At 41.1% G+C, this 17,015-nt stretch overlaps 1 protein-coding gene across 1 annotated transcript in view; it reads left to right on the top strand.

Annotated features, from left to right (window-relative positions):
- The window catches only part of PRCP (prolylcarboxypeptidase), a 29,315-nt gene that overhangs the window by 7,621 nt on the left and 4,679 nt on the right, over nucleotides 1-17,015 (top strand). Inside the window, exons 2-8 of the mRNA XM_064409599.1 lie at nucleotides 8,087-8,227; nucleotides 9,313-9,414; nucleotides 9,745-9,926; nucleotides 10,588-10,745; nucleotides 11,340-11,512; nucleotides 12,899-13,063; nucleotides 14,186-14,373. Coding sequence (XP_064265669.1) covers nucleotides 8,087-8,227; nucleotides 9,313-9,414; nucleotides 9,745-9,926; nucleotides 10,588-10,745; nucleotides 11,340-11,512; nucleotides 12,899-13,063; nucleotides 14,186-14,373 — 1,109 coding nt within the window. The remainder of the gene's footprint in view (nucleotides 1-8,086; nucleotides 8,228-9,312; nucleotides 9,415-9,744; nucleotides 9,927-10,587; nucleotides 10,746-11,339; nucleotides 11,513-12,898; nucleotides 13,064-14,185; nucleotides 14,374-17,015) is intronic.

Raw genomic sequence — 17,015 nt, 5'->3', positions numbered from 1 at the left:
AGGTCACTCCTAAAAAGCCTGGAATGCTTTTATGCTGCTTAATCTGTGACATATTGACATTTCACATCCAATTTTTTCCTCTCCTCTGAAGTTAATCCTCTGAATGTGATGGATTTGTAATTTGATCTGGAAGGCACATGGAAAAAATTAGTGGCCTTAGCCTGTTAGGGGTCTGAGAGACCTTGCAAAGGGTAACTTCGCTCTTGCTGTAGTGTTCTTGGTGTAGTGCATCTTTGTTCTTTTTTCAGCCTTGAGAAATCACACCTTGTGAAGAAGGGCTCTGAGCTGGTTGTTCCCCATGCCTTGCCCCATCCCTTGTCCTGTGGAAGAATATCACCAGGAAAATAATACCTTGAATCAAATCAATGATGTGAACATTTGGGGTGTTTACTGCCATAGTAGTTAGTTGCAGAATTGTGTAGCTGGTGGAGTCGGAGCAGCACAAGCCTCTGCATTGCTCTGAAAAGAACCAGGTGGCAGGAGAATGGAGACTGGTTAAGGAGTGACAGCAGTAAAGCTGATTGAAGAGATTCCTGCCTTGGTCACCCATTCTCCCCCTTATGTTGGAGCTTTGTGACTCTCAAGTCTGGGACAGAAAATGTTGATAGTGCCTGTGGGTAGTTCTCCTTCCAAATGGAGGAGTTTTAACAGAGAACAGCATCTTCACTGTGTCTGCTGGAGGATTTTAAAGCCTAAACATGTTTATGGACTTCATCTTTACATGGTAAGCAGAATCTGGAGGTTCAATTGCAGCACAAAACTATTAATGGTTTGTGGAAGTTGAAATCAATTTGTTTGTGTTCTCATTAACTGGTTGGGCTTCCGACATAAAAATAACCTTTCATCATGTACTGTTTGTTTCTAACAAGGGCTGACCTGAGTACCCTGGTGCTTTCCTACAGCATATCCTGTAGCTGTTTAAATTTTCTTTGGTCTTTTCAAGTGCCTGTCCAAACTGTGTGACTCAGGACAGGAGTAGAGTTCCTGTCTGAAGTTTTCCTTGTTCATGTGTTTTAATCACTGAAGAGATAAATCAGTGCTAAAAATCAGACTTCCTTAAACATCATCAGAAGAGCAGGTGCTGTGATTTCTGCATCATAAGAGAAGCTTCAGAAAGATACATGAAGTGTAGAATCATAAACACATTTAGGCTGGAAAAGACGTTTAAGTTCATCAAGTCCATCCGTAATGTTACAGTGCCAGGGTTGTCACTAACCCATGTGTGTTATCAAAGACCAGTGTACTCTCAAGGAAACAGTTGCAATGATAAATTCTTTCTATTACAAGGATCCTAAGCCTGCATTTGCTTTGGGGGCATATTTGGCTGGAAGCTCATTATAGTCAAGGAAATCTTAGTAACAGTTGCCCTAGACCATTGCAGTAGTTGAATAGAAATTGGAAACTATAGTCAAAAAGCATGTCTGTTGTGATCCATATGGTTTGGTAAATGTGATGGATTAACAAATAAAATTAAATCTGGTCAACAAAACCTCTGAATTATGGAGCTTGTAGAAAATGACCATGACAGAGTCAGTCTTGGCTTGGATGAACGTACTCTTTGCTGGGTGGAAAACTGGCTGGATAGCTAAGCCCGGTGAGTGGGGTTAAATCCAGCTGCTGGTCTTCTGGAGGGCAGGAAGGCCCAGCAGAGGGATCTGGACAGGCTGAATCCATTGTCTGAAGCCAGTTGTATGAGGTTCAACAAGGCAAAGTGCTCAGTCCTGCCCTTGGGTCACAACGACCCTAGGCAGTGCTACTGCCTTGGGGAAGAATGGCTGGAGAGCTGCCCAGGGTAAAAGCATCTGGCAGTGCTGGCTGACAGCAGCTGAACAGGAGCCAGCAGTGCCCAGGTGGCCAGGAAGGCCAGTGACATCCTGGCCTGGATCAGCAATGGTGTGGCCAGCAGGACCAGGAGAGGGATTGTCCTCTGTACTGGGCACTGGTGAGGCCTCACCTTGAATCCTGTGTTCAGTTCCCTCCCTGCAAGAAGGACTTTGAGGGCCTGGAGCGTGTCCAGAGAAGGGCAGCAGAGCTGGGGAAGGGTCTGGAGCACAAAACTGATGAGGGCTGGCTGAGGGAACTGGGTGTTAGTCTGGTGAGGGGGAGGCTGAGGAGAGACCTTAATGCTCTCTACAACTTTTGTGAAAGGAAGTTGTGGGGAGGTGGGTTTTTGTCTCAAGTAACAAGCAATAGAATGAGAAGAAACGGCCTCAAGTTGCAGCAGGGGAGGTTTGGACTGGATAGCAGGAAATCTTCACTGAAAGGCTTGTCAGGCACTGCAACAGGATGCCCAGGGAAGTGGTGGAATTGCACCTCTGGAAGTGTTCAAAATCTGTGTGGATGTGGTTTCTTGGGGATGTGTTTAGGGGTGGGCTTGTCAGTGCTGGGTTAATTGTTGGACTCAGTCTTAAAGGTGTTGTTCCAGCCTAAGCAGTTATTCTAAGCTATGATCCTGTCTCTTAAATTTCTGGTATTCTTTATGTCTGAGACTTTCCAGATAGTGGGTTACACAGCCTGATTCAAAGAGGTGCAGTTTACATCTCCCTGCTCTTCCACAGAGCACTAAATGAATATGCATTTCAACAGAGGGGTGCAAATCTTCAGTCTCTGCTGTTCCTTGCACAACTATCAGCCTTGAAAGCAAGGAAACACCTCAATCCTTGCATTTAAAATTCAAAATATGAAACAAAGCTAAGCTTGACTTTTTTTTTGGTCTTTTTTCCCCCTCCCTTTCCTGCACTGAGCAGGACAAACAGGGAATCTTAGCAGTTACTGGTGGGATGAAACCTCAGTCCTGGCAGTGTCAACAAAATCTGTCTTCACCCCCTCCTCCTTTGTTATACAGACATGACAAGAAAGTCCCTGCCCTAATGAACTTCAAATTTGAATAGGGGAAGCAAAGGTTATAAGAGGAAACAAAACTAATAGGGCCAGCTGATTGAACTGGAGTCCCTCACAGCCCATCAGGAGTAAAAGCAGGAATAGAAACACATCAGTGAAATCCCAAGGAGTCTGAGTTCTACACTGCTGTTCACACAGGAGGATATCCTCAGGCTATCCTGTATCTTCCTGTCCTCAGGAAATAATTCAGACAGGATGAGCCCTCAAAACTGCTCCATGGACATGTGGAGAGTAAAGCACAACTTTATATCTCCTGGCTTCTCACCAGTAAAACAACTGGCTTGATTTCACATGAAATATCGAATTTGGGAAAACAAAGCTGTTGCATAGAGGATTAAAATTCAAGGCATCATAGAAAGGCTTTCAGACGCTCACAATCTTGCCAGAAACCCAAAAGCATAAAACCAGCAGATGCTGATTTACCACCTCAAATGATATTAGATGCTTTTAGTTAAAAACTGCCCTGTGAATTATAGTCTTTTTTTAGTAAAGGCTTGGCGTTGCTGCCCTGTCTCTGTAGTTACTGATGACCTTAAGGTGCTGCTGAGAAGGAAGTGGGTTTTAGCCCACATGTCCTGTTTTGTCTTTGTACTCTACTCATTGCCCGAGTTCCTGAATACTTCCAGAAGTACATTAAGCAGGCTAACATCTGTACAATAACTAACATCTGTTGAGCCTTTTTTGTCTCTTCCCAGGGGAGATGTGTGACAGAGTGGCTTGTTTTATTTTACATGGACTTTTAAAATAGCAAAAAAGCACATTACAAAAAACCCACCTTGAGATAAGTAATCTTTGAGAGTTTAACAAAAGCACATGGTACATGTGCACTTATAAGATAAAGATACAGAAAGGTGCTCCATAGTTCAAACAGAAGGCACCAGGGCACTGTTCCTCCCAGTGTGAGTTTGTTCAGTAAACCAGTCTGGGGAAGGTGCATCACCCTGAGCTGATGAGCTGCACTTCTCTGTAGAAAGTTTCTCTGAGCTGAAGGATCAAGTCAAAGCTGCTGATTTGATCCTTCAGTCTGGTGCTCTCATCATCCTCATGGGCTCAATGCCTTGTGCTGCCCACTGATGTTTGTCAGCAGCCCTGCCTTGGGTAGCGCCTACAGACTTCCATCAGAGCTGCCTGCCTCCAAGCCATCTGCTGTATGTTTGCTTTTATTTTCCCCAAATGCTTTGTGAGTCTTTGGACTCAAAGGTGTGCAGGAAAATACGAGGCTTTCTTAATCAAGCATTGTTCACAAAGGTTTTTTGTATGTGAAACTGAAATTTTTGTTCACTTTGCCATCCTGCCTGCCTCTGCTGACAAGAATTTCTCTTAAAAACTTATTCATAACTTATGAGCTTCAGTGCTGCTTTTTCTAATTTTATCCTTCCTCTTATTAGTATCAGAATGACTGTTCTTGTGTCAGTAGATCATACTTTCATCTGTAAAACATTTCTGTTGCATCACTGATCATGACTGTGTTGTTGTTTTTATCAAACTTGACACATAGTCCTCTTTACAGAAGCTTAGAACTTTGGGCTGAGTAACTGGTTTGCATTAATTCTAGAATAGTTTCGTTTTAGAAGTGAACTATGCCATCATCTCTTCAAATCTCCCACACAAAGCAGGGCCAATTTAAAAATTGTTTAGGATTGCTAAGGACCTTGTACTTACTGCTGACATCCTGGACACAGTTGTAATTATGAGAATTTTAATTGGAAAAACCACATATCTGCCGGTATACCATTACCATTGTTTTAACCAGCAGTTAGGTATTTTAAATGTGTACGAAACAGATTTTTTTTTTTCCTTTTTGCTGTTTTAGTCTGTTTCTAAAAGTCATTGCTTTTATCTTCATTTGTGTAAGAGTGGGGAAAAAACCTTTCTGGTTAAACTTTTTAATGTCATCTGCTTAAGGAAAAAAAGCTATAAAAATACCTGTTTGATTTTCGTACTACAGTAGGCATCACACAGTTGCTGGAGTTTATTACCCGTCTGCATGCCTGGTCTATAAAGAATGGTGAGATAAAGCAATTGTTTGACTGAGACCCTTGTGCACCCCTGTGCCCAGCCCTGCATGCTCCTGCTGCACTTTGGCTACACAACAGCTCCATCTGCTGTTCCTCAACTGCAGCTTTCCCTGGGTGTCCAAACCTTTCACCACACAATTTTGTATTGATTCTTGGGCTTCTTCCCTCTGGCTTGAAAAATGTTAACAGTTTTTACTCTTGTGAGAAGATATTCCTTGGGATACCTGCACGCGGTGTTTTGATGTTCTAGATTTAGAATTTCTTTTAATTTCTTGGCAATAACCAGCATTTGTGACACTATGTTTTCTGAGTGCCTAACAAACATTAGATTTTGGTTTGGTTTGGATTTTTTTTTACTCATGTTTTATGCCTTACCCTTAAAAAGACAAGTTAATACAAGGTACGAAGCCCCATCATCTAGAACTAGAGGAGTTTCTTCTTTTAAGCTGAATAATAGCTACTTGTGATTTTTTTTTTTTTCCCTGGAGAAGTCTGGATTTGTGTTTGTTCTGCCTGGGATCTTGCATGTGTCCATGGCTGGATGTGCTGTTTGTATGACGAACAGAGGCAATTTAGCTGTTGTGGGAGTATCAAATTTCTACAGATTGAGGGAGGAATGGGAAAGAATAACATGGCTGATGGCAGTGAGGGAGTGTACAGCGTGTCAGAGTCAAGACAGAGGATCATGACTCTGATCAACATGGTTACTAAAATCACCAAAAGAGAGCTTAAATTCCTGTATTTTTCTCCCTCTTAGTTTTGAAAGACAGACTCACTAGAGCATTGTAATTTTGCCGTTTGTTTTGGGGAAGCAGATTTGCAGATCACATCAGAGGAAAACTCCAGTAAATCACATCTCTAAAGAAAACCAGCCATAATTTGGGAAAAGATGTACATGTTGGAGTATCACTCTTCTAATTTTCTAGCTCCTGTGAAATAGGAACAGTTTAGAATCTGTTCTGCACAATGCCCCATTGGATAAGATCAGCCTGGTATCAAAAATTTTCTTTTTTTTTTTTGTTTGCTTAGGTTTTTTTTTTGTTTTTGCTTTGGTTTTCCCCTGTGCACTCTTTTTTGTCTGTTGCATGTTAAGTTGCCTGCACTGGTATATATCTTTGTAGTTAGGAAAGTTGAATACTTTTTGGGGTGTAGTCCTCTAGCTGGCACTCTGGCTTCAGGCAGGAAGGATGCAGAATCAAGTTCTAAATCTAAATATTTAATTTTAGATGATTCCATAAAAGGCAAGCAGGACACATGGGCCTGTTTTTCCTATCTCTGGCAAGCAGCCTAACAAGAAATTTTAAATAGAAAAATAATTTCTCCCATTTACAAACAGACGTGGAACAAAAAGATTTGTTAGTTGTACTTTCTAACAGTGTTGGAGTTTATCAACTATGTAGTGACTTTTTAGATCTGCCTTAACTGATTGCTCTCCTTAATTGTCCAAAGGTCTTATGACCAGAGACATTTTCAGTTGCTGACCTTGTTCTGCCTTTCTGCATTGAATCATTCTTAATAGGTGAAACTAAAATTAATAGCTGTGCAGGTGAGTTGTCAGTGTCAAACAAGCCCAGCGTGTGTCGGCAGTACTGAAGTTCAGTAAAAGAGCCCTGATAGCATCACCATGTACTTACGAGTAAGGAGCAAATGGCCTCCCTGTGGAAAACTATGAAAGTACTTAAAATAGTTTTATTTGGGTCTGGAAGCAGTCACTGAAGTTACTTATTGAAGGCAAAGACTTTGTCTCTCTTGTCTGTCCACACCATGCACAGACCTCCATCTGCTCCTCCTGCTGTTGTAGCAGTGAGCTGCAGCAATCCTCCCGCCTGAGTCCAAGAGTGAGTAACCTCTAAGGGAGTTAAGAAAAGACATTTTGCAACATTCTGTGCATCTGAAATAAGTTCCTGTGCTCTCTTTGACCCAAAACAAATGTCAGTACCTGGTAGTAGCTGGATCCTGCAGGTCAAGCGTTAGGCTTTTCTGAGCTGCCTAAAGGAATCCACCTAGCAGGTTACTGTGATAACAGCAAGTGCTTGGATTTGGGTGCAATCTGCTGCTCTTCAGCTTTATCTTACAGATGTTCCCAAAACAGAGAATGTGAAAGTCTGTTTCCTGTAGCAGCTGAGAGGTGTGGCAGAGTTTGGGTGTGAAGGCAGAGGGATGGGTGAGCAGAGATCCTCAAGCCAGCAGATGTCAGCCTGTTACCACCAGCAGGAACAGGAGAAGGTGGATTGATGTGCTGATAAAAGTCAAAATTGGGAAGCTACAGGTCATCTTCAGCTGATGAATAAAAACAGTAAAAAATTGTGAAAACGTGGTAATTAAGTAGGATAGGTCTTCTGGTGTAATTCTGTGGTTTGGTTTGTGTTTTTTCTTTTATATTTCATAGTAAAAGCCTGTATGTGTATTCCAGAATAAGATTATGCCTGTGCAGGGAGTTACTTGTAAAAGCAATTTACTTGTAAAAGTAAATTGGATGAATTCTAAGGAAAGAGTTGAGGTGGATGGTGAATACAAAGCAGTGTGAGTAAAAGATGGGGAAAAATGACCTTAGGAATTGAATTTCTAATGAGAGAATAAATCTAACACTGTGGGATTTAGGTTAAGGGGTATGATGTATATAGGCTGGCAATATTTGTAGAGCAGTGGTAAACAATAAAAACACTTTCTAACAAGAATCTGTTTAAATTTAATTCTTATGCCAGGAGGAGAGAAAGAAGAGGTGGGATTTTTGTTTGGTTTTGTTTTGGAGTTTTTTTGTTTAGTTTGCTGGGTTTTTAAAATAATTAGGCTAGTAAGGTTTTCCTGAGACTCAAAACATCCTGTGATGACTCTTTTAACTTGTTGATACAGTTTTATTGCAGGAGGTGCTTTCTGACCTCTCAGCAGATTTTTCCGACTTCCTAAATATATTTAGAATATCTGTTCAGTAGGATGCTATAAAAGGGGCGTGGATTTTCTTTCTTAATGCCTGAAGAGAGCATTTCTTCAGTATATACACCTGTAATTTTGGCTATTTTTTTCACAAAGCAGAAATAATTTGATGAATTAGGAATATAAATTAATTTAATGACGTTTTTAATCTGTTAAGTAACTGTCAGCACTCCCAGTGGGCTCTAGGATCAGTTCTAGCCTTCTGACCGTGTTGCTGATGCTTGTTCTTCCAGATTGATCACTTTGGGTTTGATGAAAATCGTACATTCCAGCAGCGGTACCTGGTAGCAGATCAGTACTGGAAGAAGGACAATGGACCAATTCTGTTTTATACAGGCAATGAAGGAGACATCGAGTGGTTCTGCAACAACACGGTAGGTGGGAAACAGTGGGATTGCAGTCCTGCCTGCCAGTAAGGGCATGCTGAAAAAGTGAGGAGGAGCAAGAAGACATTCACAGAAGGGCGTTGAAGGATAAGTTTGTAATGATTGCTGTGATGGTTATAGGAGGAAGAGGAAGCTGAACAAAAGCACAGAAAAAGTTTAAGGGGGTTCAGGGTCCTATTTGAAGCCCAAACAAACCAAGGAAGGGATACACTTCTATTAAAATCCTGGAGCTGTGAAGAAAATTTCTAGAGGAAACACCATAGTTGCCCTGAGCTAACAGTTCAGAATTTTGGGCCAAATTAAATTTATCCTAGTACTTTAGAGTCCCCAAGTAAAATGGAAGGTTTTCATGTTTAGAAAAATATGTGAAGAAAACTGGAAATCAGAGCCAGATAATTCTTGTTCTCTACAGTACCTGTGGAAGTTTTTACTTCCTGACTGATAAAAATGCAGAATGGAGTGTGTGGGTATTTTTCAGCCATTTCAAAACAAAGTCCAGTAACATGACAGGAGGTGGCATGTGCTCAGCTCAGAGCCACCAAGAGCTGCTTGTATGCTTTGTGCTGCCAGCCAGTGATCTCTGTCTGCTTCTTCTCATAGCTGGTGGTAACAAACTCTTATCAACAAGTTGTACTTATTTATTAGTTGAAAATAACTGTATTGCAATGCTCTAGATTATTGTTTATTGCTAAACAAGTTTTGTGTTTTCTGTAATGTAGTCCTAGGTCAAATGCATGCTTTTCTCCTGTAGCCTTTTTTATTTCCTGGGTGTTAAGCTTGTGGCATAGGAGTTCTGTTAAATTTCCTTTGTGTGGTCACAAAACAAGGATACTTAATGTTTCGCAGCATTGAATTATACATACTGTCTTTGTATATATCACCTTCCCTGGGTTGATACCTGTTTTGTGTGTTTTCTTAAGTGATACCTTAAAACCAAATTGCACTCTCTCTTTCCAGTGGTATTTTGATAGTGATATCTTTCTAATCAAAGAATTGGAATACACTAGACTGAAACTAGAGACTTTTAAACCATTTTAATCAATTATTTCCTGTGTCTGTTTTCCTCCAACCAGGGTTTTATGTGGGATGTGGCTGAAGAGCTTAATGCCATGTTGGTATTTGCTGAACATAGATATTATGGAGAATCTTTGCCCTTTGGGAATGAGTCTTTCAGCGTAAGTGTCATCTTTTGTCTTCTTAATAAATGTATTCCATACAAACATAATTCTGCATTGTTTTAATTCTTGCCAGGGCATTGAGTGTTAACTTGAGTAATATATAACTCTTTTGTAACTATCAATTCTAGGGTTAAAAAATAAAACCAAACTAGTTTTTTTTTAGTGCTTCAAGGGACACCTGCAAAGAATATTTCGTTTGTTCTCAGACACAATTTGCATTTCTGATTTTAGCTGTAGACCTGATTTTAGCTGTAGCTGCTGTGGGGAATAGAAAGAATGTTGCTGGAAATCACTTGTGCTGTCCATAACCTGCCTTCTTTCTCTCAGGATTCCAAGCATCTCAATTACCTGACATCAGAACAAGCTCTGGCAGACTTTGCAGTACTTGTTGAATACTTAAAGACAACCATTGCAGGAGCCCAGCACAGTCCAGTCATAGCTATTGGAGGGTCTTATGGAGGAATGCTTGCAGCCTGGTTTAGGATGAAGTATCCCCATGTGGTGGTTGGGTGAGTGTGCTCCTCCTGCTTAAACAGAGCAGGCATTTGTTACTTCTGTGCTATAAATATTATTGCTCTGGGAGAAGTGCCATAATTCAAGCTGGCTTGAATTTTTTAGTGCTGGGAGAATTCAAGTTACTTTGAATTTGGGAAGAGGCTCTATTTGCCTAACAAAGGCAACTGTTGGTCAGCAGGTACTGGATGCTGTATTTTGTCAGAGTTATCTGTTAGATTTGTGAAAACAACACATGAACACTGACTTGGCACCTAATTTTTTAGCATCTGCAGACTTTAGGCAGATCTTTAATCTCTTTAGTACCTTTGGAAACAAGCTAGAAAGTATATTTTTATGGACTGGGCCTCTCTTCATTTGAGTTCACACAATGCCTAGTGAGAAGGACCTAGCTGATAGATGAGAATAAAAAACAATAAAGTAATCAAGTCTGAATTTCTGCCTTTTGTTTGCTGATATTGTACCGGTGTCCAAGACTTACATCCTCTGTCAGCCTTTTGCATGCAGATCTGTGGAATAATTTTGCAGCATTATGGTTAGTTCACCTAGAGCACAGTGTCCAAGCTGAATTAAAAATGCTGCCTAGATGGTGGCTATTGGGGAGGGTATGGAAGTCCCTTCTGCAGGGGTTCAGGATGTTTTTATGTCCCTTTGCAGAGCTCTGGCAGCCTCTGCCCCAATCTGGCAGTTTGGTGATTTGGTTCCATGTGGCACGTTTTTCAGCATAGTGACCAATGATTTCAAAAAGAGTGGCAAGGGCTGCTCAGAGAGCATCCGGAATTCCTGGAATGCTATTAACCACCTTTCCTCAACAGGTAAGACCTCACCAGTGCTTTTTCAAAGAATAGTAAAGATCAGGAGTGTGTTATGAATTTCACCTGTGTATGTATTGGGTTTTTTTGAAACTCTGTTCCTAGTATTGAAAACTTTAATCTAGCACTACTTTTAAATGCCTGTTTTGTAGTATTACAAACTTCTTTCAGGCCTGGTGGGATGCAGAATCCAGGTCCAAACATTCCTAAGGTTAGATAAGGACAGACTTAAAATCAGAACCTCAAGGCTAATATTCCTTCTGACAAAATAGACCAGATAGTGATTACTATACAAAAAGTACTTTGCCAAATGAGGCATTCAGGAAAAGAAAATTACTGCAGTCACTATGAACTCAATGACAGGGATTCAGTTGGACTTGAGGATATTTTCTAACCTAAGTGATTTTGTGATTATACAACTACCTGAAAAGAGGTTGTAGTGAGGTGCTGACTAAAATTTGATGTGCTGTGCTTGTATGTGTGTGGAATAGTTTCACTAAATTAGTTAGGCTAAGCGAAAATGTTTTTTAGTAGCAGCATAACTGATGCATGTTAATTGTACAGTACATTAAATATTGTTTTATTAATTTATTAAAGATGCAGGTTTGCAGTGGCTGTCCAACACATTTCATTTGTGCAGCCCCTTAAAAACTCTTCAGGATGCTGCTGTATTGAAAAGTTGGCTGAGTGAAACATGGGTAAACTTGGCTATGGTGAATTATCCCTATAAAGCTGACTTCTTGCAGCCTCTGCCAGCTTGGCCTATACAGGTAATTTAGAATCAGTATCTTGTAGAATTGACTATTTGGTTTAATTAATTCTCTCCTCCTCTCCTAGCTTGTACCTTTTCCTTTATTTTTTTGGCTCCATAGAAGCAATGTGCTGAGAAAAGACAACCAAGATAATATCTTGTACATATCTTGGTTTATTGCATAACTGCCCCTTGTAGGTCTTACAGGTTATATCAACAGCCCAGAAGAAAAAAAGTGCCAGGGATGACTGAGAAACCTCAGCTGTCCTGCAGAGCTGTTCTTGAGTAGCAGAAATGCTGCACAAAAAGCACATGCAGTTAGGGTTTGTGATGTGAGACTTAGCTGACAGAGCTTGCAACTGAACAAGTTTTGAGCCTATGTCCTTTTTGATGTGGGAAAACTAGTGAGAGAAAATGTGGATCTCCACAGATATATTCCTTGCAGAGTCCCTTTTCAAAGCAGAACCTCTTTTTACACTTGCAAGCCTTTGCTTGTGCAGTTCTGTTTTTTCCCTGGAGTGTTCTTATTCTTTTAAGACTCTGGTTGAATTTCCCTGCAGGACTTTGGGTTACTATGTGAGGTAGGTAAGATATAAGTATTTTAGGCAGCAGCTAATGATAAAATAAAATCTTTCCCTTGTGTAGAGCTGCCTGATGGAGGAGAGAGGGAAATGAATCTGTCCTGTGTGGCTGTCTCAAAGAGCAGAATAAACACCTTGAAAGTTATTTCTGCTTATAAACCTAACCCAGAAGAGGCCACTGCCCATCTGGACAATACTAATGTATGAAATCTGATCCATATAAGCTGTTAAGATACTTCATTTTCTGAAACAGTAGCCCTGTTAGGACTCTGAGGGCAAGAAAGGGGGAGGGAGGTGTGGACTTGATGATCTTGAAGGTCTTTTCCAATGTTAATGAGTAGCTATATATATATATATATATATATGCATGTATGTCTGTATGTACGTTGTTTAATCTGTTCTCTCTTGTGAGCTGCCTACATCAAACTGCAGGGAACCCCAGTTGATACCTGAAGCTTCTTTGTTAGATATCTGTATGTACTGTCTTTAATTACAGAGGTACTAAATACTATTTATTAAATATAATCTATTTTAAAGTATGGGAAATGGATTGAAAAATTTGGTGAGTGAAACATTAAGGTGGCACTGTTGGGTTTTTTAAAATTTTTTTTTAGTCAAGAAATACAAAGTTACAGGTTCCTCATAGTAGCATGCACTACACATATATGATACTACATTTTGTGATAATCAGGGTATATAACTTCATAGACACTTTCTGGAAATGGTCTGATTGTACTTGGGAAAGACTTGAATATCCTACCAGGTGTCCTGTATTAATACTTAATTCCTGTAGATTGAGACAACTTCTTATCTCTTCATTGCAGGAAGTCTGCAAGTTCTTGAAGGATCCCAGTCTCTCTGACAAATTGTTGCTGCAGAATGTTTTCCAGGCAGTAAATTTATATTACAATTATACAGGAGAGGCCTCATGCTTAGATGTGTCGCAGACTGCAACAAAGAGTCTGGGTGAACTGGGTTGGTACTACCAGGTATGGTCACCAGTCTTTATAAGTTGCAAGTCAGTGGTGATTTTTTAATTTAGAGCTGATGAGAATTGTCATTTAGCTGTCAATATATTGTGCCAGAAGTATTGATGTACTGATGACAAACATAGTCACAAACCAAGTGTGATTGTAGTGGGGAAGGCAAGGCAGGAAAGAGAAGCAGCTTTCCCAGGAGGTTTAGACTGTATCTTCATTATCTAGCTACTTGTTGAGTTCCAGCTGTTCCTATAGACTGGAAAATTATGTTCAGCAGACAATTGTAAGTTGTGTAGGGCAGTCAATTGTATGAGGTCTAACAAGGCCAAGTGGTGGGTCCTGCACTTGGGTCAAAACAACATCATGCAGGGCTAGAGGCTGAGGGCAGAGTGGCTGTAGACCTGCCTGGTGGAAAAGGACCTGGAGTGTTGGTCAACAGCAGCTGAACATGAGCCAGCGTGTGGCCAAGAAGGCCAGTGGCATCCTGGTCTCTATCAGCAAGGGTGTGGCCAGCAGGATCAGGGCAGGGATTGTCCCCTGTACTCAGCACTGGTTGGTGAGGCCTCACCCCAAATCCTGGGCCCTTCACTACAAGAAAGACATTGAGGGGCTGGAGCATGTCCAGAGAAGGGCAACGGGGCTGGGGAAGGGTCTGGAGCACAAGTGCTTGAGGGAACTGAGGTATTCAGTCTAGAGAAAAGGAGGAGGCTGAAGAAGGACCTTAATGCTCTATACAGCTCCCCGAAAGGAGATTGTAGGCAGGTGGGTTCTGTCTCTTAAGTAATAAGCAATAGAATGAGAAGAAATGGACTCAAGTTGTACCAGGGGAGGTGTAGATTTGAATATTAGGAAAAATGTCAAGCACAGAAACAGCTACAAAGGGAAATGGTGGAGTCACCATTCTGGAGGTTTTTAAAAGATATTATGCACTTAGGTACATGGTTTAGAGGTGGACTTTGCACTTTCTGGTTTATGGTTGAATTCAGTCGTATAAGATCTTTTCCAACCTAAATGACAGCTAGGTAGTAATTACTGATCAAATGCTGTTTGAGCCTGCCTTTTAAATAATGCAGTAAGAGCTATTGGATGTTCTCCTCAGAATATACTTCATTGACTTGCCCTTTCTTTCAGGCTTGCACTGAGATGGTGATGCCCTTGTGCACAGATGGTGTCCATGACATGTTTGAGCCTCAGAAGTGGGACTTTGATGCACTTTCAGATGAGTGTTACAGGATGTGGGGAGTGAGGCCTCGCCTCTCTTGGATTCTTTCCATGTATGGAGGAAAAAACATCAGTTCACACAGCAACATCATCTTCAGGTAAGCCTCGATTCAACTGATGGTCTAGAGTCTTCCACCAGTTTGGGTTTCCTGGGTAGAGAATCTGCTCCAAATAGCAAAGGGATCTGTCTCCAGCTCTCCAGCTGAATAAATGATGGGCATGCTTTGTGTTGCTATTGAGAGTAAAATGGTCAGTCTGCAGTGGCCAAAGAAGCCAACTGTTCTGTTACTGCCTGTGTGACTCTAAAAGAAGAATCTGAGCTGGGATTCTGCCAAACATCATCTTTCCATGTGGATTCCTTCTTACCTTGTGGCCAAATTCCAGGTTTCCCATGCTGGTAAATTCCTACTTTTATGAACCCAAAGCACTGTTGCTTTACACACAAAAGGAAAGTCTAAATGAGTTCTAGCTGTAAGAATCTTGGTCACCAAAATTACTGCTCTGAGTGATAGCCTTGTGAAGGGGCTGGCATTGCATTCCTTCTTCCCTTTCATACAGAACAGAGCGGGAAGTAACTGGGAGTTTTTCTGTTACTGCCAACAGCTCTTTCTTTTAGTGGCATTTAGGCAAATTTCAACAAACTTATGTAAGATACAAAGATGTTTCTATTTTTGTAAGAAATACTGGTAATACAACAACAGTTTGTCTGAAACACCCTTGTATGTGGACAAAAAGTGAAATAAATGTTTCAGTCTAGCACAAAAAAGTAGCCCATGCTGCTTGCTCCTCTATTCAGCCTTCACTTCCCTGATTTTTGAGATTAAACTCTGCTGTCTTTAAAGGGAGGTTCATGTGGTTTTACTTGTGCTGTGAGGTGATCTAGGAGAGTATTGTCTATCCATCAGGTTCTTATGTGGGAGGGAGGTGTTCCACAAACCCATTGAGACCTCAGGAGTCCTTACTTGCTGTACCCATTGCCCACTGTGGGAAGCTCCTGGATGTTCCTTGGTGTTCTGGTTAAAATTTTACAAGGTCTTTACATAAAACACCTTGCCATTTCTACAAACCAAGCTCAGAATTAGTCTTTTGGATGTGGAAGATAGGTATGCATTTTAAAAGTAGGAAGTTCTCACTTGAATTGTGGATTATTTTCTGGATCACAGCTGTTAGTGTCAGTCTGTTTGGCTGCAAAGGCCTTTTGCTTTCCTCTTGTTTGCTTCTTGCCGTTTCTGTCCCAGCAGGATATCTACTCTGGAGGGAGAAATCCCACCCTTTTTTTGAAAACTTTTTAATAAAAAAATTTTGTTGGTTTCCCTTAGTTTCTGCAGAGTGTTGCTTATTTCCAAGGCTGCACAGCTCTGTACAGTAGAAATCTGCTTTGTAAGCAATAGACAAACAAATCTAAATAAGTGTTTAAGAATTTATGCCAGCTGAAGGAGCTGGAAATGAGAAAAGCCTGAAAGCAACCAAATGAATGTTAAAGTAGTGCTGTACACACAAAGCTTTTGGATCTCAAGCTGGGATGTTTCTCTTCAAACAAATACATTGTCAACACTGTACATTTTATATAAGAGCCTTTTATCCTCAAACACTGCAGAGTGCTTTACAAAAAACATCCCAGTGTTTACCAGGGGATGTGGCTCCCTATGGGGTGAAAAGGACTGTGTTTCAAGTGACAGGCAACTTGCACAACAGTGTAGAACAGGAAGGGAAAAGTACTCCATCTAAAGAGAACCACTGTAGGGTGGATTTATCCAGACGCAGTGGGATTTGGCCAGGATGCTCAAACTGGTGCTGCTGCTGCTTCTCCCTCTGTGAGCAGTACATCACTCTGCACAGTCACACTCTTGTTTGTACTGTGTGGGATTAATTCAGGGAATCCCATTGCCATTCTGGTATCTTCCTGGAGTTATGCAATGTGCAAGTGGTTACTTAGGCTGTGGGCAGGTGGTACTTGCCCGTTCTAGTTATTAAAACTAGTCTGAGGAAATTGAGGGTTTCAGAACACTATTTCCCCTTTCCCTTCCAGCAATTTTCCTTCCTCTTACTGGAACATGCTGTGCAGTTGTTGTGGAAGTGTTGCACAGTGGTGGGAAGAGACATTTTAATACTGTTCGTACATGTGGTGGCAGAGAGCTTGTAGCAGTTGTGGTGTCTCATCATCAGTGTACTGTGGTAGTCAAAATCGGCCCAGGTTATATCAGCCAGTATGAAATTTGGTGTGCACAGTCTAAAAATGGGATTTTTCAATCTCAGTGAATCACACCTGAGTTGTAGGCTTCTAAATTAAGGCACCCACGTATCCTGTCCTGCACTGGCATGGGAGAGGCAGAAAGTGAAGGCTCTGTTTTAAGAGATTCTGGTGCTCTGTGCAGAAGGGAGAATTGTTAGCACTAAAGGAAGGAATGGAGGCAGAGAAGAGAAGGCAGAACAATGTGTTTCTGAAGAGAAAAGGTTAGAGAAAAAAGTTAACAGGAGGCATGACAATTGTGGAGGGTGGTCACGTTAAAAAAGGATGCACAGACAGTGCTGCTACAACTGTGTAAAACTTCTGGGCAGGACAGAAGGGCTGAAGAGAATATAGGAAAGGGAACTGTGTGCTGTGGGATAGGCAGAACCCTATGTATGATGTCAAGGAAGTATATTAATTGAAAACATGCTGATTTTTGCACTATTTTTTTGCTGAAGTCCTGCTTGCCTGGCCACTGCTAGAAAGAAATTACTTATTCTTTCTCTTCTT

The sequence above is a fragment of the Passer domesticus genome, chromosome 2, assembly GCF_036417665.1.
Source record: "Passer domesticus isolate bPasDom1 chromosome 2, bPasDom1.hap1, whole genome shotgun sequence".
Taxonomy (NCBI): domain Eukaryota; kingdom Metazoa; phylum Chordata; class Aves; order Passeriformes; family Passeridae; genus Passer; species Passer domesticus.
Note: the sequence above shows the minus strand (reverse complement) of the source record. Positions and strands in the feature narration are given on the sequence as shown.